We start from the raw sequence: 25,460 nt of genomic DNA, 5'->3' as shown, positions 1-25,460 counted from the left end.
CCTTCTCTTTGGAGTAAACTGGCCACAACGGCCTTTATTAACACAACCAAAACTTTTTACTCACTCCAAAGATATATATATAAATATATAAATATATAAACATGTATATCAAACCATAAACAACATTTTTTAAACTAAATTCCAGTCTGGTGATCTCTGACGGTGACCCACTTTAAACCAAAAACACCAACCTCACTGCGGTACCTTTAACATACCAGGCCTCTAGCTGTGACCACTCAGAGACAACCAATTCCTGCAGTGAAAAACATCCCAGTATTCCGTCCACCGTTCAGGAATACACAACATCCCAGAATACACCGGAGGGGCCCATCTTACCGATGAGCCCCCCACCCCTTTTTGATCACCTCCGTTTACCGCCACCGTCAAAGACCACCAGAAAGATACCGCCACAGCCTGAAAGGGTGACCACCTTACCCTTGAGGGCAACCCCACACCCGCAATGCTTTCTGGAGGCCTCCCTGCAAACCCAGGGACCCTAAATCAATGCCGCCATCCAGGAGATGTACCCGATCCCTCCTCAGGTGCAATCCCACATTAGTCTCCAATTCCCTGTGTCTGAGTACCAACCCTCCATGCTTGACTGAAAAACTCCCCACCACCATATTCACCCAAACGAATCCTCGTCTGCTGGATACTTGCCACCGATCTAGCCCACCTTCATTGGGTCCGGTCACAATGTCTGACCACAATATCATTGTGTCCGGGAACCGCGCCGGAGCCGCAGAAAATCCGCCTTTTCGTCCCCGAGCAGTGCCCCAACCTTCCTGACACCCAGGGCATTCCCCCCAGCCCGGAGAACCAACACCTCCGGGGGCCTGGCTAACTGCACATACCTGTCCACCACACACATCGCCCTCTCCCACTGCACGCCCGGGGTTCCCGACCAATGTAACTCCGCTTCACCTGGAAATCCCCAGCTGCCTCCCATCCGGTCTCATGTCTCCTCTCCTGGCCTCCCAGCAAACATAAGAGAGGCCCACGATCCAAAACGAGGCGCACCGCAATTTTGTTTGTTGCTTTGTATTTTTTTCGTTTTTTTTTTTTTTTTTTTTTTTTAGCAGTAATAACTTTCCAGACCCGCACCTCACCGAGATTGACCAACTGCCAGCTGCGGCCTACCGTAGGACCTGAACCTACGCGACTCCAAACGACCCATCTCACGCACCGACGCTCCATCCAACCCACACTGGGCCGCTTCCGTGGCCGCCCGATGCGGAAGGAGTGTGAAGAATATTCCGCCTCCACTAAACCGCTATTCCCCAAACACTGCCGAAACACCGACGCAGAACTGCAAGCTCTACAGGAAGGACCCAGCCTCGTGCATAAGGAACGGGCCTTCCCCTTCCAGGCGCACCCCGCGAAAACCTTTGAGCCGCGGCCACCGGGCAAACCCGGGACCCAGGCAATTGAAAACAAGCAAACCTCCACTCCCTGACCCCGCCAGTCGGTGTTTGATCGCCTGGGCAGGATACAAACCGTAGCAGCCTCTACCCATACGTCCCGATCCAACAGTCCCCCAGCTACTCTTTTGGACAGGCTGACCAACTCCCCCACCCTAGAACGCCCCATAAAAACGATGAGGAAAAAGGCCGCCGTAAACAATAGTGCCTCAAACCGTGACGTGCAAACTGATCCCAAATCCTCACATAAGGCCGCCAAAATCCGAAAGTTACCGGACGTCTTGTGTCCCCCCGATTTACCTGTGTCCGAAGAACCCCACAGCATCTGTCGCACCCAAAATCATTCGTCCAACCCTCCGAACCCATTAATTTAAAAAGAAATGACAAGCCTGCCATTTTCTTGTCAATCGCGGCCACCGAGTGCCCGCCTTCCATATTCCGGACCACAAAATACAGCACCAGCGAACGCCATTCGCCTGCCTCCCCGTCTGAGGACACCTCACCCACTAACCCCTGCCATTCCCGCCATACCATTTTTGTATGCTGACCAGGTAGACCCCCATACGGACCGCCGTATACAGCCAGCGGCGACTCCAAAGGCAGCGCCCACATCCACCCCGGGCAAGGGACTCCTTCCACAGCCGCGCCAGTTCCCTGAACTTGCCCCACCGAAAACGAGACGGTGAGTCAGCCAAGGAATTATCCACCCCCGGGCTGCGAACTGCATACCGTAACATGTTGAAACGCAGGCACCGACGGACTAACGGACTGAAAACTCCAACAACCGGGGGGAGGATGCCGACATGCGCTCCACCACCTGCCCCACCCCCATGTTTTCTCAATTAATACGCAATTTCAAGTACCTGCAACTCCCCCCCCCCACAGCACCCAAGCAAGCACTCTCTGGAAGAGTTCCAGCAGCCAAAATACCCAGGAAACCTGCCTCCTTCCATGACTGCGGCCAGGGCGCCGCACTCCACTTGCCCCGAAAGAACGCACCAAAACCCGTTGACCCGGCCGCATCGGTAACCCATGCCACATCGAAAACTGCTCACCGGCCCGGTCATCCATACCACTCGGCCGTTGTACGAGGGCAAAACTCATGCCACACGCCTAATTCACCCCGTGTTCCGTCGTCAAGCGACTTAAGTGCCTCGGTGATTCTACCCCAGCCGTCGCAGCCGATAGCCGTCGGCGGAATAACTGCCCCATAGAAATAATGCGGCACGCAAAGTTCAGTTTCCCAAGCAAGCATGCAAGCTTTTAACTGAACTTTCTTGGCGGCCCGAATCCCCCCCAGCAAGTCCCCCAGTTTCTTCAACGACAGCCTGCATTCCAGGGCCTCGGAATCGATCGCTATGCCCTGAAAGCACACAACACCTCCCCCGGGCCCTCTGTTTTCCTGCCGCCAAGGGCACCCCGAAAAAGCTTGCGATGTGCTGCAACGTAGCAAGGAGGATCGCACACACAGCGGAAGCCCGGGGGCCAATGCAGCGAAAAAATCGTCCAAATAGCGAATGATTGATTCAAGGCCAGAGACATCCCTCACCACCCAGTCTAAGAACGAGCTAAACTGCTCAAACATGGAACACGAAATGGAGCAGCCCATGGGCAAACACTTGACCACGCAGAACCGCCCCCGCCAATGACAACCCCACAGCCAAGAGCTGTCCGGGCGCCCTGGTAGCAACCTGAACGCGGACTCGACGTCCCCTTTGCCACAAGCGCCCCCCAGGCCATACCGCCGTACCCACCAGACAGCTGCGCAAAGGTCGTATCTGACACAGCGCAGACCTCCGGATCAAAGAAGCAACCGACCGAACCCCCCCTTTGGAAAAGACAAGTGGTGTAGGAGCCGAAACTTGTTCAGCTCCACCTTGGGGACAACCCCCAGTGGAGACACCACAAGGTCCCCCCAAGGCTTCTCCCAAAACGGACCACCCCTGCGTCCCAATGCTATCCCCTCGCCCAACCTGTCGTCCACTACCGTGGGCTGCCGCAAGGCAGACCTGAGGTTCCTTGCCAACGGTCACAAGGTATCCAGAAACCCCCGGCCAATAGCAGCGCAGCCCCCCCGTCCGGATACTGACGTAGGAAAGGAAGCATCCATGCCACCCTCGCCGGCGTCCTCCCTCTTGTCAGAAGCGTCGCCGGCACGCTTCCCCTACCCAAAGCACCGAGCCAATGTGCGGGCCCCCCCGCAACCCGACCATACGTGCTGGAATCTGCACGCACCCCCGAATGTGTAGGCGCCCTCGATGAACTGCCAGCCCACTCCCCACTGCTTTCCGGCCGACAGTCCTGAGGAGGGTGTACCCCCCTGGCCCCCCTTGGAAAACCGAGATGGGGCCCGGACCGAGGACATCCGCCTCCACCAGAGGCTGATGTCCTTGTGAACCCACCGTAGTTCCCGACGTACCGCCTTCCGCTGCCGTAACTGTTCATCGGACCAGAGCCATGCGACACCCCCGTACCCGTTGGGCCCCCCCGATGGCGTCTATCAAGCAAAACAACGCCGAGCAGCGTGCGGGGATTCTTCTTACCCCATGACGCTCGCCAAAACCGCAAAACGCCTGCAACCAAGTCGCAAAGTCCGCAGTAGCAGCCTGCAATGCCCCACTCCCCGTCACCTGTTTGGTGGCATTGGGCTTGACCCAATCGAAGCTGAATTTCTCTAACGGGAGGAGTGAGAATATCTCCACACACTCACCTTGTTGTTATCTTCTCACAGACCTCCGGCTTCCGGTGCGCTCCCAGCGGGCCCTCGAAGCAAACGGACACCCCCTCACTTCGTCGCGTCGCCAATCCTAAACCCGTCCGACCGGCCGGACACCACTTCTTCGCCCCCGGACCCTGTATTGGAGGTGCGGGCCCCGGCACAGGCGGGCCAGTCCGCACCACCCGCAGATCCCTCCCATTCCCACTCACCGGCATCGCCGGCATCGTAGACCCTGTGGACACACCCTGAACTACCCCCAGCAACCCCTGCAAAGCATCATTAAAAACAGTATGCACCGACTTACCCGGGCCGACCAGGAACATGCCCCACAGCCGCGCTGCCGCTCTCCACCCTGGATCCGCACCTCTTCATCCGTGGGCAGCTCTCCTTCCGACCGCTCCGCCACGTCCTTCTCCACCTGTGAAGGGAGCCCCCTGGGCGACCCTCCCAGAGGCCACATCGCTCCGACGGCCGTAGAGTTGCTTCTCCGCAGGGGCCCCGCCCCCGGTGTGTGCCAGACCCGGGGCCCCCCCGCAACGTCCCTCGACTCCTTGAGCCTGCTGCTGGGCCCAGCCCGACCATCTGCTAAGTTGTGTCCCCTCCCCCGGCTGCCCGTGACCTGCGCACAGTCCTCTGCCCTCCGACCCACCTCCCCCATCCCCCGCTCGTGCCGGGGCCCACCCTGGGCTCCCCCACGCGACTGGCTGCCGGGGTGGGCCGGCGGCGTGCTGACCGCCCCGGGCCCCCGACATTCCCGCTGCCTCCGCTCAGCTGGGGGACCGACCTGTCCCCCATCAGGCTCCCATCCGCACGAGGTGGCCGAGGGGCGGGGCCCGGCGAAAAGCATGCCGGCGGCCGAGACCGCCGGACCCGCTGCACAGGCACCCCGCTGCCATCCGCATCTGTGTCCTCCCCCATTAGTTCTTCCACTTGCCTGGTAAGCCACGCCGTCGCCTGCACCTCCGCCTCCGTCTGCAGCTTCGTGAGCGCCATGACACGTGGAGGAGCAGCGAGGAAAGCTGCCTCCTCTGATGATTTCCCTCGTGCACTGGTGCTCGCTCTGGCTCCGCCCCCCCTTTTATACCGTTCCTCCCCTTCTTCTATTTTCCTCACCTACCACACCCTCTTCTATCTTCCTGGCTCCTAAGGCACCAGGTCATGCCCGCCCCTCCATTACCCCTCCCCTTGGGGCGGATCATTACGGGGCTCCCTTTAATGCTAGGCACATTAAATTAATCGTGCCAGATGTGAGAACATGCATGCAGCTTTTACTGCATTTTTTGTTTTCTTCTGCTTTTCTCTGCTAATGCAATGTGCATGGAGCCTTATGGGTCACTGCTCATGAAGAGATTACTTTGAGAGTCTCAATATGTCAGTCTCCAAGATGTTCTGTTTACACCATTGGCTTTTGAATATAATCACTAAACGCACTAATCTATATGTTTTAGTAGCTATCCAAGGCAGGCTGGTTGACCCGAGTTGATCAAACGATCAACTTGGTACATTCAGCCTGCCCATTAATGTTTCGAATCTCAGCTGGTTCCTGCTGAAGCAGCTGAGTTTTGAACCATGTATGGCCGGCCTAAACGTAGAATTGTGATATCTCCAGAAACTCTGGTGGGCTGCTTTTTGTTACCTAGAACCCATAGGCATGAGATTACCACCAGACAGTCCCACCTGCCACAGTTGCATTGTAAGTCAATATATCTGTGACCAACCTACACTTTCAGCCGAAAGTGCATTTCGGGGGTCTCTACACATTGCATAAACCAATGAGTGTGCCTGTTTATGGACTGATTAGTTACAAATAGACAATCATTTGTAGGTCAGATCTTAACTTCTATCTGCTTGCTCATAGATGTAAAATGTAAGCATTTGAAATGTTGCAGCATGATTTGAAAAAAATCTGCAAGCCACACTTTTATACACAAAAACAACAAGGAATATAAGTGTGATTCATTTTTATGTATTTAATTTAAAGGAGTAACTTTAAAGTGGTAGTAAACTACTAAAAGGTGTCCCTGTGAAGGATTGAGTCATCATTTACTAGTGGGCACTACATACTAGTATGTTATGACAGACTTCTCTAGAAATGAAGCCCTCTAGCGCTGCACTGTCACGGCTCCCTGGCACTTCCATCTTCACCCGGTCCTTCCAGGTTTGGAATCTTCAGCCACTTAAATGACAAGGCAGTGGCGACATTGCTCCCAAGCATGTGCACGGGAGTCATATTGCCAAGGCATGCAGAGCGTACCGTAAATGTGGTCTGAGCTGCGCATGTGCGGCTCAGATCACATTACACGCTGACAGGCAGGCGGAATGTTTATGACAGAAGAGACCTCTAGGCTCTCTTCTGTTCTAAAAGCCGTGCCTGCCTATCAGTGGATTTAGCTAATTTTGGCTGATTCAGCAGGAGTTCAGTCCATGTATGGCCGATGCACTCAAGGTACCCCTTAAAGTCACGTGATCGGTGAAGCAACATGCCGGCGGAGCCTGTGACGTCATCGCGCACCACCGGGAAGGAGCCTGGAACCTTTATGGCTGTTTACAGCCAAGCACATATGGACATCTAAGTGATTTTATAGGGTTTCTGCACCCCTGATGTACTCGCATTGCCCGAGTGCCCCAGAGGTCATGTACATTAAAATTTGAGTGTTGTTTTTCCTTTTTTAATAAACATCCGGTTTTTAAAACCGTAAGCACTATATGAGTTCCTTCCTATCCACGTGATTATGAGGATTACCGTGGTCTGAGATGTGTGAGAGCTCAAGGAGCCCCTGAGCAGCTGTCATCCATAGGATTTGTACCCCTGAGGGGAAGGCACGACTAGACCAAATTTGGAGTCTTATGGGGAGGTGAGAGCATAATTTGCCTGGCGGAGGGCACGTGTCACTTTGAAGATTATCCATCTAGTCACTGAAGGACTTTACTAATGCCATATAATGGATTTGGCATGTTCACTTTGAATGGACTGATTTTATTTGTTTTTTATTTGCACTATTATCACTAGGTGGTCACTTTCACTGTGATAAATTTTACTTGCGTTCACTTTCATTTTGTATTTTACCAAGTTCTTTGCATTTATAGGAGGGCCTCACCATTATTTCTGTTGCTATCCTGCAAGTAGCCACTGGGTGGCACTGTCAACATTGATTTTGCACTTTTTATGATATATTTTGAGAAATAGGTAGCGCTTCACCATTTTTTAGTTCTATTTTTTCATAGTTCGTGGGAACACCATTTTGTTTATTGTTTTAAGCTGTAATATTACATTTTAGTTTTTGGGTTTAATACTTTAAGTTAGACAGTAACAGGTACAATTTAACCTCCAAACATTGTCTATTTTCCTCCATGGAAATGGAAAGCAATGAAATAAAGGGACATGTCCTTCCACAGTAGTTAATCCTACATTTAATTCCCAAGTAAGTTTATGCTATTTTCTACCATATTTATGTAGCCTCGGCAGAGAGTCCTGTAAATTCTCCCTATAGTTCATATTTATGCTCCTTTTCAATTGAATCTCTGGTTTACCCAAAGGATCAAGCTATGACCACACAATGGAAAAGGGGAAAAAACAAAAAAAACGTTACAATAAATAATAAATGTCTTGGTGGCCCTTGCCTGCAGCCCTTGACATTCATTTAGGGATAGAGACCAAAAAATCCCAATAATTCCTACTAATTACATTTACTGATGTTCTGTAAAGTAATCGATGCTTTTATAAAAGTAGCATTAGTTCTATAAGCCTGTTTATGGGCATATATATAATCTTTTTTTCTTTTTTTTTTTTCTTCTTTCTTTTTTTAACCTACAGAGGTAAAGGAGACCCGGCGTCCACTGGCTCATGAGTGCCTTGGGGAAGCATTAAGACTCCTTCGCCAAGTAATCAACAAATATCCTCTCCTCAACACTGTAGAGACTCTGACCGCAGCTGGGACCCTCATCTCCAAAGTTAAAGGTCTGAATTATTCCAGTTTCTAGGATCCATTAAATATTTAGTGATAAACCTGTTTTGGTACATTTTTAAGTATCTTATGTTATGTCTCGTTAGTTATTTCTCTTTTATATAACACAGGTTTCCACTATGAAGCAAGCATTGAAAATGAGAAGCGTGACTTTGAGAAGGCCTTGGAGAGCATGGCTGTGTGCTTTAGCAGCACGTGAGTTGTAGGGTTGTTGAAAGGGGTACAGGGAATAAATATTTTTGGACTCCCATTAGTGAAGATTGATAACTATTGCCGTTGTTTATGCCTTTTTTGTTATTACTTTTCCAGAATCTCAGAATTCCTTATGGGAGAAGTGGACAGTAGCACCTTATTATCTTTACCACCTGGGGATCAGAGCCAGGTAAGACATGATTGTAGTTTCCTATCCTATCATATTTAGTATTACCTATGCAATTTTCCTTTTTTAATCCTTTTCAAATTTCTACCCTTTATAATTTTAATCTTTTACCTCCAAAACAGTCCATGGAGAGCTTATATGGTAGTCTTTCTGGAACCGAGAGTACACTGGCCAATGCAGAATATGTGGATGCAGGTGAGCAAAGTTTTAACTTGGATAAATACAGTGAAGCTGAAAGTTAAATTGAGAATACCTGTGCCATGATATATTGATGTTGTTTCATCACAGGGAACCCTTTGGGTGATGATGTGGACATTATCCTACAGAAGAGTGAAGGAGGTGTACGAGCAGCTTTTTTCTATGCAAAAAAACTTGCAAAATACATGAAAGATCTGACCAGTTATATTGAGAAGAGAACATTGTTGGGTAGGCTGGGGAGCAAGGGATTACTTTTATAATAATGTGTATTTTTCTCTATGTCTCATTCTAGAAATAGACCTCCTTCATACATTTTATATCGGATTTAAAAGTGTTACATTGTTACATAATCTGGTTGAAAAAAAGTCCATCCGTTTCAACCAACAGAGAAGGAAAAAGAAAACACGCACTCAAATAGATAACTTTCATATACACTATCCAATATCCACAGTTCATCCAGAGGAAGGGAAAAAAACAATAAAGCATAATTCAATTTGCTCCAGCGGGGGGTTAAAAAAGTCCTTCCTGATCCCCCAAGAGGCAATCGGACATTCCCTGGATAAATTTTACCTATAAATATTAGTATCCAGTTATGTACATTTAGGAAAGAATCCAGGCCTTTCTTAAAACAATATACTGAGCTGGTCAGAACCAGCTCTTCAGTCTATTTCACATTTTCTGTGAAGAAACCATTCCATATTTGGAGTTTAAATATTTTTTTACCTCCAGACATAGTGTCCCTTTTGTCCTCTGTGATGACCTTAAAGTGAATATCTCAACACCAAGTTCACTATATGGACCACCTATGTATTTATACATGTTGATCATATCCCCCTTAATGTCCTCTTCTCAACTGAGAATAAACTCAGTTCAGCTAATGTTTTCTCATAGCTGAGCTCTTCCATGCCTCTTATTAATTTGATTGCCCTTCTCTGCAATTTGTACAGTTCCTCGATTTATCCTTTTTCAAAACTGAACTGTATATTCCAGATGAGGCCTTACTAATGATTTGTACAGTCTCTCTCTCTCTCTCTCGCTACCTCTCTCTCTCGCTACCTCTCTCTCTCGCTACCTCTCTCTCTCGCTACCTCTCTCTCTCTCTCTCGCTACCTCTCTCTCTCTCTCGCGCGCGCGCTACCTCTCTCTCGCGCGCGCGCTACCTCTCTCTCGCGCGCTACCTCTCTCTCTCTCTCTCTCTCTCGCGCGCGCTACCTCTCTCTCTCGCTACCTCTCTCTCTCGCTACCTCTCTCTCTCTCTCGCTACCTCTCTCTCTCTCTCGCTACCTCTCTCTCTCTCTCTCTCTCTCGCTACCTCTCGCTACCTCTCTCTCTCTCTCTCTCTCTCTCGCTACCTCTCTCTCTCTCTCTCTCTCGCTACCTCTCTCTCTCTCGCTACCTCTCTCTCTCTCTCTCTCTCGCTACCTCTCTCTCTCTCTCTACCTCTCTCTACCTCTCTCTCGCTACCTCTCTCTCTCTACCTCTCTCTCGCTACCTCTCTCTACCTACCTCCCTCTCTCTCTCTACCTCCCTCTCTCTCTCTACCTCCCTCTCTACCTCTACCTCTCTCTCTCTACCTCTACCTCTCTCTCTCTCTCTCTCTCTCTCTCTCTCTCTCTCTCTCTCTCTCTCTCTACCTCTCTCTCTCTCTACCTCTCTCTCTCTCTACCTCTCTCTCTCTCTACCTCTCTCTCTCTCTCAAATTTAGCTTGCTTTGGAAATCGCAGCTTGGCATTGCTTAAGCTTATGATCTACCAGAACACACAGATCCTTCTTCACCATTGATTCCCCAGTTGTACTGCCCCCTAGCACATATGCATGCATATTCTCTTAGCCCCCAAGTGCATAACTTTACATTTATCAACATTAAACCTTATTTGTTAATGCCTGTAAAAATCCCATTATGTTAGTTTACACACTCTCTCCTACAGCCTACACCCTACATTTCCTCATGTTTCATTGATTTGCACACAGTGTTTGTGTACTACATGCTGTGTCATGAAAAGATTGACTTTTTTGTCTTCCCATTTCCTACAGAGATGGAATATGCTAAGGGACTTCAGAAACTGGTTAACACCACCAAAGGTGTCATAACACAAGAGGTAAGAGAATAACGGTGATGAGAAGTACTGAAATAATTAGGTTTATGGGTTCATTACCCCTTACACAATATACATACAGTGGGGGGGGGGGGGAAGGTATTTGATCCCCTGTTTATGTTGTATGTTTGCCCATTGACAACAATGAGAGACAGAATAACAACAAAAATATCCAGAAAAACTCTTTTTAAAAAAGTTATAAATTGATTTGCATTTTAATGAGTGAAATAAGTATTTGATCCCTATCAATCAGCAAGATATCTGGCTCCTAGGTGTCTTCTATACAGGTATGGAGCTGAGATTAGGAGCACTCTCTTAAAGGGAGTGCTCCTAATCTCAACTTGTTACCTGTATAAAAGACACTTGTCCACAGAAGCAATCAATCGGATTCCAATCTCGCCACCATGGCCAAGACCAAAGAGCTGTTCAAGGATGTCAGGGACAAGGCTGTAGACCTATACAAGGCTGGAATGGGCTAGGAGACCAGAAGCTTGGTGAGAGAATGACCACAGTTAAGTGCGATTTATTCGCAAATGGAAGAAACACAAAATAACTGTCAATCTCACTCGTTCTGGGGCTCCATGCGAGATCTCACCTTGCAGAATTTTAATGACAATGAGAATAGTGAGGAATCGGCGCAGAACTACACGTAAGAATCCTGTCAATGATCTCAAGGCAACTGGGACCATAGGCACCAAGAAAACAATTGGTAAAGCACTACGACATGAAGGACTGAAATCCTGCAGCACTCACAAAGTCCCCCTTGAAAGCACAAGTACTGGCCCATCTGAAGTTTGCTAATGAACATCTGAATGATTCAGAGGAGAACTGGGTGAAAGTGTTTGTTGTGGTCAGATCAGACCAAAATCAAGCTCTTTGGCATCAACTCAACTTGCCATGTTTGGAGGAGGAATGCTGCCTATAACCCCAGGAACACAATCCCCACTGTCAAACATGGAGGAGGAAACATTATGCTTTGGGGTGTTTTTCTGATAAGGGGACAGAACAACTTCACTGCATCAAAGGGATGATGGACAGGGCCATATACCATCAAATCTTGCATGAGAACCTCCTTTCCTCAGCCAGGGCATTGAAAATGGGTCATGGATGGGTATTCCAGCATGACAATGACCCAAAACATACGGGTAAGGCATTAAACCTTAATCCCATAGAAAATATGTGGAGGGAGCTGAGGGTCCAAGTTGCCAAACGTCAGCCTGTAAACCTTAAAGTGATTGATTGTAAAGCTTTGTTTTTTTTAAATAACAAACATGTTATAGTTACCTTCTCTGTGCAAGGGTTTTGCACAGATTGACCTCGATCCTCCTTTCCTGGGGTCCCCCTGCAGCACTCCTGGTTCCTCCTCCTGGCTCCTCCTCTTCCCGAGTGCCCCAACAGAGACCCGCATTCCATGGGGGCACTCATGCGGGCGATCTTCTGAGTCCGGCTGCTGCGTCCATTGACACAGACAGCATGACTTAACTCAGCCCCGGACTCCTGTGTCTCTGGATTTGATTGACCGCAGCGGGAGCCAATGACAACCGCTAGAGCTGCTGTGCTCATCCCCATTGCTGAAACGATCAGGTTGAGGTAAGAAAAAGGGGGTGTTGCGGCACAGAAGGTTTTTCACCTAAATGCGTAGAATGCATTAAGGTGGAAAACCATGAGGGTTTACAACCCCTTTAATGGCTATGAGAGGATCTGCAAAGAGGGACAGAATCTCTCCTGAGATGTGTGCAAACCTGGTGGCCAACTACAAGAAACATCTGACCTCTGTGATTGCCAACTAGGGTTTCTCCAACAACTACTAAGTCATGTTTTGTGAAGGGGTCAAATACTTATTTCACTCATTAAAATGTAAATCAGTTTATAACTTTTGAAATGCGTTTTTCTGGATATTTTTGTTCACTGTTAAAATAAACCCAACAATTATAATTATAGACTGATTATTTCTTTGACAGTGGGCAAAGGTACAAAATCCACAGGAGCTCAAATACTTTTTTCCCTCACTGTAGCAGTTATGTCCAATTGTTACACCAGCAAGGGACAAAATCCATTTTTTTTCTTTTTTGGGGCTGAATATTCACATATGATGAATTTCAACAGTCTTTACATTGTCCAAATAAGCTGGCTGCTGAACAGTGCACTTTGGAGAGCGGTCTATTCTTCATGTAAATTTTGCTAAGACATTATTCACCTAGATACAAAAAGAAAGCACAGAGCGATCTGGCCTTGTGAAGTATTTAGTGCTAATTAATAATAAAAAAATAATAATACTCGCAAGCATATGAAATCAGATCACATAACAATTTCCTTGCCAGCACCCATGGGCAGGACCGCACCATATAGAACAGCTACCACCAGTAACACCAAGGATACATGTAGCTCAAGCTGAGAATGGCTGATGTGCTTCTGGGGGCCCCACCCCCTTTCATTAAATGGCATTCATTTAGGTACCTTTTCTTTCAGGATATCTGCACACACCTGTTCTTATTGCCAGGAAGTATTGTTAAGGACCTCATATTTAGGGCTGAACATTGGTCTTGAAGTGAATGAATTTTTTTGTGACAATTCATTCATATCCTTTTGAGCCAGTTGTCTATTTAATGCACTGCATGATCTACTATGTGATTGCATATATTTGATCTACAGTAAAACCTTGGTTTGATAGTAACTTAGTTTGAGAGAGTTTTGCAAGACAAGCAAAATGTTTTAATACATATTGACTTGATATATACAAGCGATTTCTTGATATACAAGTAGTGTCACGTAATAACTGAGCATAAAAGCGAAGAGAGGCGTGTCCAAGTGTAGTAATATGGTCACATTTAATGAAGGTACAACTTTTAGCAACTTATATGGTTGATGATTAAAACGGGCACATCTATGCAGGCATCCGGGGTAAAGCTGTCCACATAGACCATTATCCTCACCACCATAGACATCATTCCTTCCACGTTGCAACCCATGAGCAGTTCAGTCGCTCCACTGCACAGTAGTCTTCCAGGTGGCGATTGCAGACTGACAGCGGTCAGAGCCACGGGTGTGGGGGATGGTCTATGTGGACAGCTTTACCCCAGATGCTTGCATACTTAGATGTGCCTGTTTTTATCATAAACCATGTGAGTTGCTAAATGGTGTACCTTCAGTAAATGTAACACTATTGCTACACTTAGAGGCGCCTCTCTTCTCTTTTATACTCTGTAGCTCCTGCTGGATTTTGCTTCTAATCCCCTTGTGGAGGCTTCTATTTGTGGATGGACATTTTATGGTTACACAACCTATCACATTGCTAAAACCTTTTTATGTGGCATATAAACTGAAGGACTTATGAATAAATGGTTGTGGAACAAATCGTTTGAGTTTCCATTATTTCTTATGGGGAAATTCGCTTTGATATAGTGCTTTGGATTACAAGCATGTTTCTGGAACAAATTATGCTCGCATTCCAAGGTTTTACTGTCTCTGGATATAAAAGACAAACATGTATTACTAGTTATAATGAATTTTTAAATTCAGACAGGGGGTGGCCCCATCACCGCCTTCTTCCTTTTTTATTTTATTTAATTATTTATTTATTTTTTCCTTTATTTCTCAATTGCGGCACACTCTAAAGTGAACTGCTCATTCTTTAGAGTTTCTGACATGGGAAGATCACAGGGAAAGCATTGCCAGCTGTGAAATTGGGGTTAAAGGTCCAGATGAGGGCAGGCAAGGTGTGTAATATCGTCGTAATCAGTATTGACAGACAAAAAAAAAGGTGGGGGGGTGTGTCAAGAGAGAGGAGGGGTAGGAGGAGGTAAATGGACTAAAGAAATGTGGAGGTCACCCAACTTCTGCCTGAAATGTCTCAATTGAAAAGTCAAAGGAATCGGGCAGAAAATTGTCCTGCCACATAACCTACATTTTCTGAATTTTTTTCTAGTCCTAGATCAGTTTCTTATACAGAAGTGTTTTATTAATCACCACTTTCCCTTGTTGTAAGTTGGGTAACCCCAGCTTGGATCCACACCTTCCCCACCTCTGTCTTGGCAGTAAATCATACCTTATGCAAAAAATGGTGCTCAGATTTATTCTAAAGATTCAAGAAGACCCAGCAGGCACAGCCAAGAGTCAATTTGTACTGGGGGAACCCATTACCCCATGTGGTTATCATTTGCTTCTGTGGGCAGGACAAGAGCATATGTAAAAAGAGCCAGGGCCAAAAGCGACACTAAATCAGTAAAGATAATAAAAATATGATGAAAAATAAGCCTATGATACTTAATCTAATAACCTATAGGCTATTCAGTCTGTTTATGTTTAGAATTGATGTTAATGTTAATTCGTAATGCGAGATCTAATTTACCTTGCTCTCTGATTTTAAATCCTTTAATTTCTTTCATTCTTAGCCGTGTATGCCTTTTCAGTCCATCTATTCAGTAGCTTTGGAGCAGGACCAAGACCATGCACATGGAGTCCTCCACACATCTTTAACCCTTCAGCAGCAGACATATTTGCAGGTATAAGATCAAACTATTAGCCGCATTGTTTTCTAAATGTGTGTTATTGTAAGGCTCAGTAATAAACAATAGCACCTCTACATGACAATATTACTTTTTTCTTTGTAATTAATTTTTTTTTTTTAATTCTCTCTGAAGCCAGTGAGTATGCGACGCTTGGAACATGAGAAACGCAGAAAAGAGTTGAAGGAGCAATGGCAGCGAGCTGAGCGCAAACTAGTAAGATTTAACAATGCACATTTGCTCTGTAATTAACCCCAGCTATGTTAATTTTGGTCACATTATTCATCTCTAATGCACGCACGCTCCACCACTGCAGAGTCTGTACTGCCCCCAGCACCTTCAACAACCATCTCATGTCTCATTTATGTGTTCCTTCCAAAATGTAAGCCTACAAAAAGTCAGATAACATATTGCTAGTGTTTTTATATAGTCAAAGAACCTTTATAGTATACACAATAGTATTCTTGGAAGAATGAGAAATCCATGAACATTTCTAAATGTGTCTACGGGCTTTAAATGAACCATGATTCCTACAAATGATAACGGCACAAGTGGGCATATTTACTCAAAGTGGCTGTTCAGGTTTGTATGTGGAGAGGGAAAAGCTTTGCAGACACTGGCTGTCTATAATAGTAATTAGCCCTGAAAATCCATTCTGGTTGAAGGATTGTTCCTCCAAGCAGGCCTGAGCTGGAGACAGGTAAAGCAGCCTATATATGGCCATTCCCCTTTTCTGATTGTAAACGGCTGGATCAGCCAAAAGTTCTCTTGACAAAAGAACATGGGATCACAGGCCACATAACCTCCCTAAACCAAACGTACCCCAGCGAACAAACATTAATACAACAGTATGTCTTTAATAATGGCCATGGCACTTTATTGGTATGAATGTAAAGATAACCATTTAATATTTTAATTTATTCAATTTAAACACACAAATTACTGAAAATTAACTTTTAATAAAGGGAAAAATCCCTGCTCAGTTTTAGGACTCAAGCAGACAACTTGAAAACTGTTTCAGGGGTGACAGACCACTTAAATGTGCCAGCGACGAGGGGGGTGGGGGGGGGGTGGTGTCGTAAAGTACAGTTCCCAACCAGCAGCAAGAAGCATCGGCTGCTGCAGCTTTATATAGGGTCCAGGAGGGTTCCATAACCTTCCAGCCGGTCACCTGCTTCACCTGGACCAGTCAGAGATCACCTTGTCCCACATAACCTGTCAATTTTAAAAGGGTAGTGACACCGGAAACACCTGTGCAATACAAATTACATTATTTTTTAAAATTTATTAATAATACAGAATATTCCTACGGGAGGGTGGTGGCCGCGAACCCACGTGCATGGGTACAAATGAATTGCGCCCTTTTATGCCATTCTCTGGTAAACATAGAGCCAAATTACTACTGCATCTGCTATAATCCCTCTCTGTATAGCACATCGAACCCGCCATGACTTATTCCTTTATATAACTTCATATTCTTTCCTTTTCTGTCAGATGGAGGCAGAAGTCAACCTCAGAAAAGCAAAGCAGATATATATGCAACGTAGTGAAGAGCATGAAAAAGCACAGTATTATGCAGCACGTGCTGAAGAGGAGCAAAGCCACAGTGGTACCAAATCGGTTGACAAAAAAAGGAGAGCAGAGGAGGAAGCTAAAAACAGAGTAAGACTGGTGAACAGGCAGGAAAACAAATGTATTGCATTATCTGGAATACATCTCATACCTTACAGAGCTGGGTTAGGCAGGCCATACACGGTTCAAAGCTCAACAGGTTGAGCAGGAACTGGACAAGATTCTAACTGTATATGGGCAGGCTGAATGTACCAAGTTGATCGATCAACTTGATTACAATTGGCATGCTGGGTTTGACCTGCGATTATCATTAGCAGCTGCTATAGCCACTAGCAAAAACTACGGTCTTCTCTAGGTGGGGATGGCTTCTCCTGCCCTCCCCTGCCAAGAGAAAACAATGGCCCAGAAGGACGGATTCCTGCATCAACACTGGGGGAACGCTGGGGGAATCAAGCAAATTTCTTTCCTGCAACTCGTGGTTGCAGGAAAGAAATTGTCTCTGTCTATGGCCAGCCTTAAAGCGGGGCTCCACCCTAAAGTGGAACTTTTACTCATCGGAACCCTCCCCCCCTCCGGCGCCACAATTGGCACCTTTCAGGGGGGAGGGGGGTGCAGATACCTGTACAGTACAGGTATTTGCACCCACTTCCGGCATAGATATCCGCAGAATCTGTGGATATTTACGCCACTTCCTGCGGGTCCCCCACTGTCCCCAGGGACAGCGGGGACCATCCTTATTGCGCAGCACAACTCGCGCATGCACAGTAGGGAACCGGTAAGTGAAGCCGCAAGGCTCCACTTCCTGATTCCCATACCCAAGATGGCGGCGGCAGCACCCGAGAGATGATCGCGAGATCGGCTTTGGGCTGCCTACATCGCGGGCGCGCTGGGCGGGTAAGTGTCCTTATTTTAAAAGTCAGCAGCTGCAGTATTTGTAGCCGCTGACTTTAAAAAAAAAAAAAAAAAACGGCCGAACTCCCGCTTTAAAGTTGATGTAAACCCGATTCATGACATTTGAGCTAGGCACATCTGTCCATAGTGTTTTCTTATATCTCTTCAAAGCACTTAGTCTCATAGCTCTGTCCTGCCCCGTTCCTCTGTTATCAGCCTGATAACTTTTGACAAGCAACCCGGAGATAGACCTGTGTGTCGGAGGAGGTTGCTATAAGTTGATTAGCAGCCAGCTAAACAATTCACAGGCACGCTCGCATGTGTGGGAGGGGAATGTGTGCCTTTCCTCCAATTCGCTTTCTCACAGTGTCTAGCAATGATCTCCTCCTACAGATGAATGAAGAAGTGAAAAATCTAACAGGACATACACTTTCTAAACAGTAGGTAAAGCTCTAGACAGCAGATATACATGTAAAACTTATGTAGGGAGATTTGTTTCATCTTTGTATCATCTGAGGTTGTTCACTTCACTGGGTATATGAGAGGGTTTACATCCACTTTAATGTGCAAACACTGTACATATTTATTATATTGACGTGATCGCTTATTACACATATTTTTCTTATTATTCATTGTGGGTCAAGGTCGATTTCTGGGATTTTTGCTTGCCATAAAGAAGGAAGAATCCACCCACTTCATAGCAGTAGCCCTTTATAGGAAAAATGAAACCTCCCTAATGGGAGAATAAAAGATTGGAAGAAGAATATAACTAGATTCCCTATCTCGCTATCTTAAATACAGTAGTCTAGCTGCTCTTTCAGAGCAAGCTTTAAATGTATCCTATTTGCCAGCTCCCTTTGCAGTATCATTCCAGATCCAATCTTATCTTTTGCACATTTTCTCTTATTACAGGCAGAAGAAGCAATGGCCACTTACCGGACATGCATTGCAGATGCCAAGACACAGAAGCAGGAGCTGGAAGATGTGAAAGTGAACGTTCTTCGCCAGCTACAAGAGCTCATCAAACAGACAGACCAGATCCTACGCTCGGTATAAGAAAGACGTTTACTCATATGCTGGTCTTTCTGTTTAGCTCTAATGTTACTAGCTGTTTCACTTCTCCTAAAGTTATCATCAACACACTTTTTGTTTCTTATTAAATGTTCTATTTCTATTGTCAGTATTATGCAGTCCCTTTTTCCCCCTATCTATCTTCCCTCACACAGTGACTTCCTTGCTTCTCTCTAGGCCACCATATCCTACTATCAAAGCATGCATAAGGAGACAGCACCCCTGCCCGTTGGATTCCAAACGCTGTGTGAAAGCAGTAAGCTCTATGACTTGGGACAACAATATGCATCATATGTCCGACAACTTGGATCTGATGCGGAGAGAGAAACATCCTATGACTTCCAGCCATACACACCACAGATAACATTGTATGAATTATTAATTAATTCTTTATTCTTTTGCAGAATAGTCCTCAATATTCACAAAAGGAGGAAGGAAAATTAGCTGAAAAAAAGACTCCTTTTTTATATAAAGAGGAGTCTGAATAGATCTCTTCAGTTGGTTTTCATCCATGATTAAATCCAGATAAATAGCTAAAATTGAAAAAAGCCAAAAGTATTCGCCATTCCACACTTTTTCCATGCCCCGTTACAAATCTGGATGCTGCATCTCCACAACCCATCTAATTCAGTGTTTGCATCTAATCATCCAAAAAATAATTATTGTTCAAGTGATCACTCTTTATGCCTGGGTCCCTCCCTCTGACACATTTCAATCAGGAATAAGCTTGAGCATACAATTATTTAAAGGAAATAATAAAAATAAAAAATTAAAAAGAATATCTAAAGAAAATGAAACCAGTTAAAACACAACACAATTTCCCACCACAATATAGATGCCAAATGTATACAAATATATAAAAAATGTTTGAAAGACTAATCTAATCTAATTCAGTGTTTGCATCTCAGTCTAAGTCTATGTGTGGAACCCCTTTATCAGTCACAGAGAGTATAAAAGTAAACCTTATCTAGGTCCACAAGACCTGATTCATCAGTAAAAAGTTAATATGAACCCCTGCTAAAAGTGAATGTACAACTAGATTTTTTTTATAGTCTCGCTAATGGGATCCTATTATGTACTAGGTCCAGTGGACCAAGATAATGTTTACTATTTTTATTCACCTTGAATGGGGAAATGGAAACATCCACTCATTTGTCTCCTCTCCCCCACTGGTGCCACAATTGGCGACATTCAGGGGGAAGGGGGGACAGGATACCTGTCTTTGACAAGTATCCTGTTCCCACTTACGGGAGTCAACGCCATGGCCCATTATGTCACTGTGGGGCTCTCTCCTCCTCCCCCTGTCTTCAGGCTAGTAGGAGAGAGGAGCGGGGCCTCACGCAGTAGGGTTCCCGTAAGGCTACACTGCTGGGTTCCCTTACCCACAATGGTGGCGGCAGCACCGGACAGCTGATGGAAACATCAGCTGTGGTGCCAACATCGGTGGACTCCAGGACAGGGAAGTGTCCTATTATTAAAAGTCAGCAGCTGCAGTATGTGTAGCTGCTGGCCTTTCATTTTTTTTTTTTTTTTTTTGGGCAGACCTCTGCTTTAAGTTTATTATATCCGTTTACGTATTTCTTTTACATAAATGTTGTAGTCTTGATATGCAGTTTTATAGTATGGTTTGATTTGCTTAATGCTAGGTTCATATCTAAGCATTCCCTGCGCGGCCACAGCAGCCCGTTCCCTCAAAACTGCAGTCACAGGGAAACCACATGGTGCTTTGAGGCTTCATGCACCTGAAAGCACGCGGTATCTCTAAAGAACAGCTTATTTTGCCTGTGAGTGGGGGAATGCATATGATTTGCATGCATTCCTGCAAAACTGTGAACCTCGCCTAAATGTTATTTTGTTTGTTTCTAATTTAGTTTCCAGATTTTTGGGGATTTTAACATCTACTGAACAGGTCACTTTTAGACTCGTTTATAAAAGTGAAGCTTCAGTCAGATGGCACTGATACCCGTCCTGCTTGTTATTGCACTTGAGGCCGCCCCAGATTGCATGTGGGTAGCCTATAGAGGTGCATACAGATGCAGCAGCTGCACATACACAGATGTAGGTCAACATTTGATGCGGGAGGGAGCAGATGCACAAATCCAATCGCACGTTGTCTGCAGTTGAATCTGTGAACCCGCTCCTACCCGTATATAAAATTCTGAGTTCATGTAGCCACTGCATCGGCATCCATCACTATAGGAGGAGTAGATGCAGAAGCAATAACAAAGGGAAGACGGATGCCAGCTTACTTTTGAATAAAGCCTTACTTAGGCCCATTTCACACTGGGGCAGTTGCGCTGGCAGGACGGTGAAAAAAGTCCTGCTAGCCGCATCTTTAGAGTAGTGTATTCACCGTTCCTAAACTGCTCCTACCCATGGAAATCAATGGGGCAGCGCGGCTATACTGTCGGCAAAGCGCCGCTTTGCGGGCGGTTTTAACCCTTTTTCGGCCGCTAGCAGTGGTTAAAACCGCCCTGCTAGCGGCCGCATACCGCCGCTAAAATGGCGGTAAAGCACTGCTAAAAATAGCGGCACTTTACCGCCGATGCCCGCACCTCCTCAATGTGAAAGGGGCCTTAAAGCGGTTCTGCACACATTTTTCAATGTTAATGCCATTGTTTTTACTATCCTTTAAATAGTGCTCAATGCTCGTTTATTTTTAATTATTTTCCTACCTTTTAGTTACCTGCTGGGGTTTGTGGTCCTACTAATCTTTCCCTGCAGCTATGGGCGGGGTTTCTGCGGGTATCAGCATCATTTCCACTGATCTCCGCACTGTCTCCTGGGATCTCGTGTAATTCATCCCAGGAGTCAGTGCACCTAGCAGAAGCAAAATCTCGCGTGAACGGGCGCAGTAACTTACTAAGATGCCACCTGTTGTCATGGCAACATTGAGGATTACGCCACTCATAGCTGTAGCCACTGAGCATGCGCGGGAACCAGCAAGGAATGCTGTTTCCTCCAAATTGAGGGAAGGAGGAAGTGATTGCTTGTGGGCTTCAAATGCCCACAAGCAAGAGGACATCGGCCGAAATTTTTTTTATAAACGATCGATTATAGCGAAAAAAGGACATGGATAACGGGCATCGTCACTACAAGTAAGGATGTTATTAACAAGACATAATTTTTTTAAACATTCCCAAAAAAAAAATTGTCCGTGCAGAACCGCTTTAATGTCCTTTCTTTTTGTTTGCTTTAGTGAAAATGTTGCTTGAGCTTAGAATTGTTTTTAGGTTTATAGAAATGTATTAGTAAATCTCAGTACCAATAGGAATTTTTTTTGTTCTAGGTCTCCATACATTCGGGCTAGAAAGTCAAGTCTATCGTCTCAGGATTTTCCTTCTACCGAAAATAAGGAACTTACAGCAGAGGAGAAAGTTGTGGAGAGAAGAGGTATGATATGAAGAGACAGGAGCACACAGTAGGATTATGTGTAAAATGAAAATTGTTAATCTTATTTTAGTGCTTGGTAGGGACAGTAATGTAAATTTGTGCTTATCTAATGGTATCTATATAGAAGAAATAAGTGTTACAAAATCGAGTGACTGTCATAAAGTCTTGTAGAGTAGAAAATAAGATGATCATTCTCAAGGGAACAGTGAATTGGACAGCCTGGATATTTCTTCCTGATCCTTACTGTTACATTTTGAGTTATGATGCTGGCCTCCTTCATAGATATACTTTATATGGAGTAATGTCTCTGGATAGCTTTGGAGAGAGTTTTTTTTTTTTTTTTTTAAGTGGCAGTGTGACATTCCTCCAATCCACAATAGATTCTGAGAGTTCCCAAGTTTGAGACATTAGCTGCTTTCTACATGGATGACTCATGGCTTTCCCGGAATACATGTTCTCCTAATGTAGTCTAATCTGCTCTGTGTTGTACAATTTATATTTTGTAATATTTTTGATTATTTTGTTGACATTGTATGTCTGGCTTATAGCCTACCAAAACACTTTTACTAATATCCTGCCTTTCGCCACCTATCCATCAACCTGCCATTTGACATTCTCATTATTGCTATCCTGTGTTCCTGCAGAACACAAGGCATCGGATTGGCCAAAGTAGGTTGTTCTGCTTGTGATCGATTAGTAATATCCAGTGGTAAGAACTGTCAGGTTTCTGTTGCTGTTTGACTCCACTGGAGAGGATTTTCTTTACCATTTATCCCTGCCTATTGAGGCACAGAGCTCAATAAAAAGCCCCATAGACATTCTAACCTTCTCATAACAAAAATTTCCTCTCACTTCTTGTCCCACTGGCCTCCTGTTATAGTGACAGAAAATGATGCAAAAGCTCCACAACGGGGACCCAGATAGCAATAAAAACCTGACGCAGGTTCTACACTTCTTGCTTTTAAAACATTTTAGCTATATGGTGGGTAGCTTACTCAGAACAAGCAAGAATGGACGCAAATAAGCAAATATTGAATTATTAACCACTTACAGCCAAAGGACGTCATATGACGTCCTGGACTTTAAGTGGGGATATGTGAATGATGCCTGCAGCTACAGGCATCATTCAGATATCATCTTTTCCGGCTGGCGAATCTGTGCACCGTAAGAACAAAATCATAGAGGCAGTTCAGCTGCTTGATCGTTCTTACGGGCAGCCCCCACCACCTCCCCCCCCCGCCCCCCCCACGGTGCTTCTCTGGGCTTGACTGTACAATTGGCAATTGGGACTTGGTCTCCAGTCATATCTATAACCCTCAGAGGCCCGGGCGCGATGTTAGGACTTCAATTATGGGCTGGCAGATGTAAACAAAGCCGGGGACTCGGCTGGAAAGGCCAAGACAGTATGTATATATCTTTAATCTCTTTTCAGCCTGGAGGAGAGACCCCACATCTCACCATAAAGAGGAGCTGTCACGCACTATTCAAATTACAAGGGATGTTTACATTGTAACCTTGTAACATTGAAATCCTTCAAACTTCCACCACACCAATGTGCTCATGACACCTCTACCAATGGAAACACACTCACCGACTAATGTTGCCTCCCACTTTCATGTTTGGCAAAAAAACAGCAGTATAAACCCCACTTGGGTCTATCCCCCTATCATTCCAGGCAAAGCTTATCCGTATGTGAAAAATAAAATAACATAGCGCGATACCGTTTAAAATTTATTCAAAAACTCACACATCACTTCAATATATCCACTCACATGTTAAATAAAGAGTGCCAGCATAAATTAGTCACCGCAAATTTTCACCAATGAACGGGCGATGCACTGAGGTTACAGCGGAGCCAAAAGTGTGCTCTATAAGCTCTCACCACTTCCCAGCCACTGCTCCCGATTAAAAATGTACAGAACACGAACAACAGCGTCTTTCTGTTAATGGAGTTAGTATCTGTGTAGCCACGCTCCCGACATGTTTTGTCACTCAGACTTCTTCCTGTGATTGGCTACACGGACAACCAACCTCCTTCTTGTATTCCTCCCCACCCGAGTCACATGGGTACCGATCCTGCGCCTGCGCACACCTTGTGTCCCCACGGCCGCAATACACCGACCTCTACATGACAGGAGATCCCTCAGTGGGGGAAATAAATTACTAAATCCACATCTGGCGCTACCAACAATGTTATATATTGCAGAATTTCTTCCACATATTCCTGCCATAAATATTGCCGTGATGTGTGCTTCTTAAACCAATGAACATTATGAATATATAAAATACATATAAAATACAACAAATAAAAACAGTGAGCCAATGGATGATCTGTCCCTAAAAATGTAACAAAAATATATCAACTCCATATATATAACATATATAGGCAACAATGGTATAAAAATAATGGTGGGATACTGAACCACCGAGCTGGGTTTGACCCATTTTTTTTTTTTTCATAAAACTTTTTTTCTTTTTGCAAAAAACATGTTTGAAAGATTCCTGTGCAAATACCATGCAACATAAAAAGTTGCAACAATTGCCATTTTATTCCCTAGAGTCTATGCCAAAAAATATATAATTTTTTGGGGTTCTGTGTAATTTTCTAGCAAAAAAATTATGATTTTTACATGTAGGAGAGGAGTGCCAGAATAGGCCCGGTATGGAAGTGGTTAAGCACTAATGGAGGGATAAAGATAACGGCCCCAGGCTGTGTAACCTGAAAAAACAGTCAGCAATGGCAGGTCCCATACTTGTATCATGATCGGTTCCTTTTATTTCAAGCTAAAATACTATTGGCCTTTATTCTGTTTGCAGGTGGTAGGGGCCATCAGGTACATAAATCATGGCCAAGTGCTCTGCCTGAGGGAGATGCAGCTGAGAGAAAGGAAGCAGAAGGTATATTAACCCCAATGAGGTTGAGTTTATTGCATGTTCTGAAAATGTCAAATTTCTATATATGTGTAAACACGTATTCAGTGTGGTTAGACAGGAGTTTGACAGGTTCCTTAGCTCTCATGCATAGGAACTCTTCAACAGTACACGGCCATGGGTAGCACCAATAGTAATGAACTAGTATTAGTTGCTGACCCATGGATGCAGTGTAAACCTGACTATATGCATTGCAATCTGAGTTAAATCTCCAAATTGCCAGGAATTGCATAGGTCAAGATATGCCTGACTGAATACAAATTTAATTGACTGATAAAAAGATTTGGGTAATATAAAGAAGACTTTTTTTTTTTTTGGT

The 25,460-nt window shown here is 45.2% G+C and overlaps 1 protein-coding gene across 3 annotated transcripts in view; it reads left to right on the top strand.

Annotated features, from left to right (window-relative positions):
• Positions 1-25,460, top strand: part of ARHGAP45 (Rho GTPase activating protein 45) — a 172,879-nt gene that overhangs the window by 116,880 nt on the left and 30,539 nt on the right. For 2 of the 3 annotated variants that reach the window (XM_077476060.1, XM_077476063.1), the window contains 13 exons: positions 7,955-8,098; positions 8,216-8,300; positions 8,415-8,487; positions 8,607-8,679; positions 8,773-8,910; positions 10,717-10,781; positions 15,170-15,280; positions 15,419-15,499; positions 16,778-16,945; positions 18,659-18,796; positions 18,995-19,185; positions 22,107-22,210; positions 25,028-25,108. In XM_077476060.1, coding sequence (XP_077332186.1) covers positions 7,955-8,098; positions 8,216-8,300; positions 8,415-8,487; positions 8,607-8,679; positions 8,773-8,910; positions 10,717-10,781; positions 15,170-15,280; positions 15,419-15,499; positions 16,778-16,945; positions 18,659-18,796; positions 18,995-19,185; positions 22,107-22,210; positions 25,028-25,108 — 1,452 coding nt within the window. The remainder of the gene's footprint in view (positions 1-7,954; positions 8,099-8,215; positions 8,301-8,414; positions 8,488-8,606; positions 8,680-8,772; positions 8,911-10,716; positions 10,782-15,169; positions 15,281-15,418; positions 15,500-16,777; positions 16,946-18,658; positions 18,797-18,994; positions 19,186-22,106; positions 22,211-25,027; positions 25,109-25,460) is intronic. The other variant, XM_077476061.1, reaches the window with a different exon arrangement.

Source organism: Lithobates pipiens, unplaced genomic scaffold (assembly GCF_037356315.1).
Source record: "Lithobates pipiens isolate NorthernLeopardFrog02 unplaced genomic scaffold, aLitPip1_a1.2 Scaffold_13, whole genome shotgun sequence".
Taxonomy (NCBI): domain Eukaryota; kingdom Metazoa; phylum Chordata; class Amphibia; order Anura; family Ranidae; genus Lithobates; species Lithobates pipiens.
This window is presented reverse-complemented; position numbering and strand designations above follow the sequence as displayed.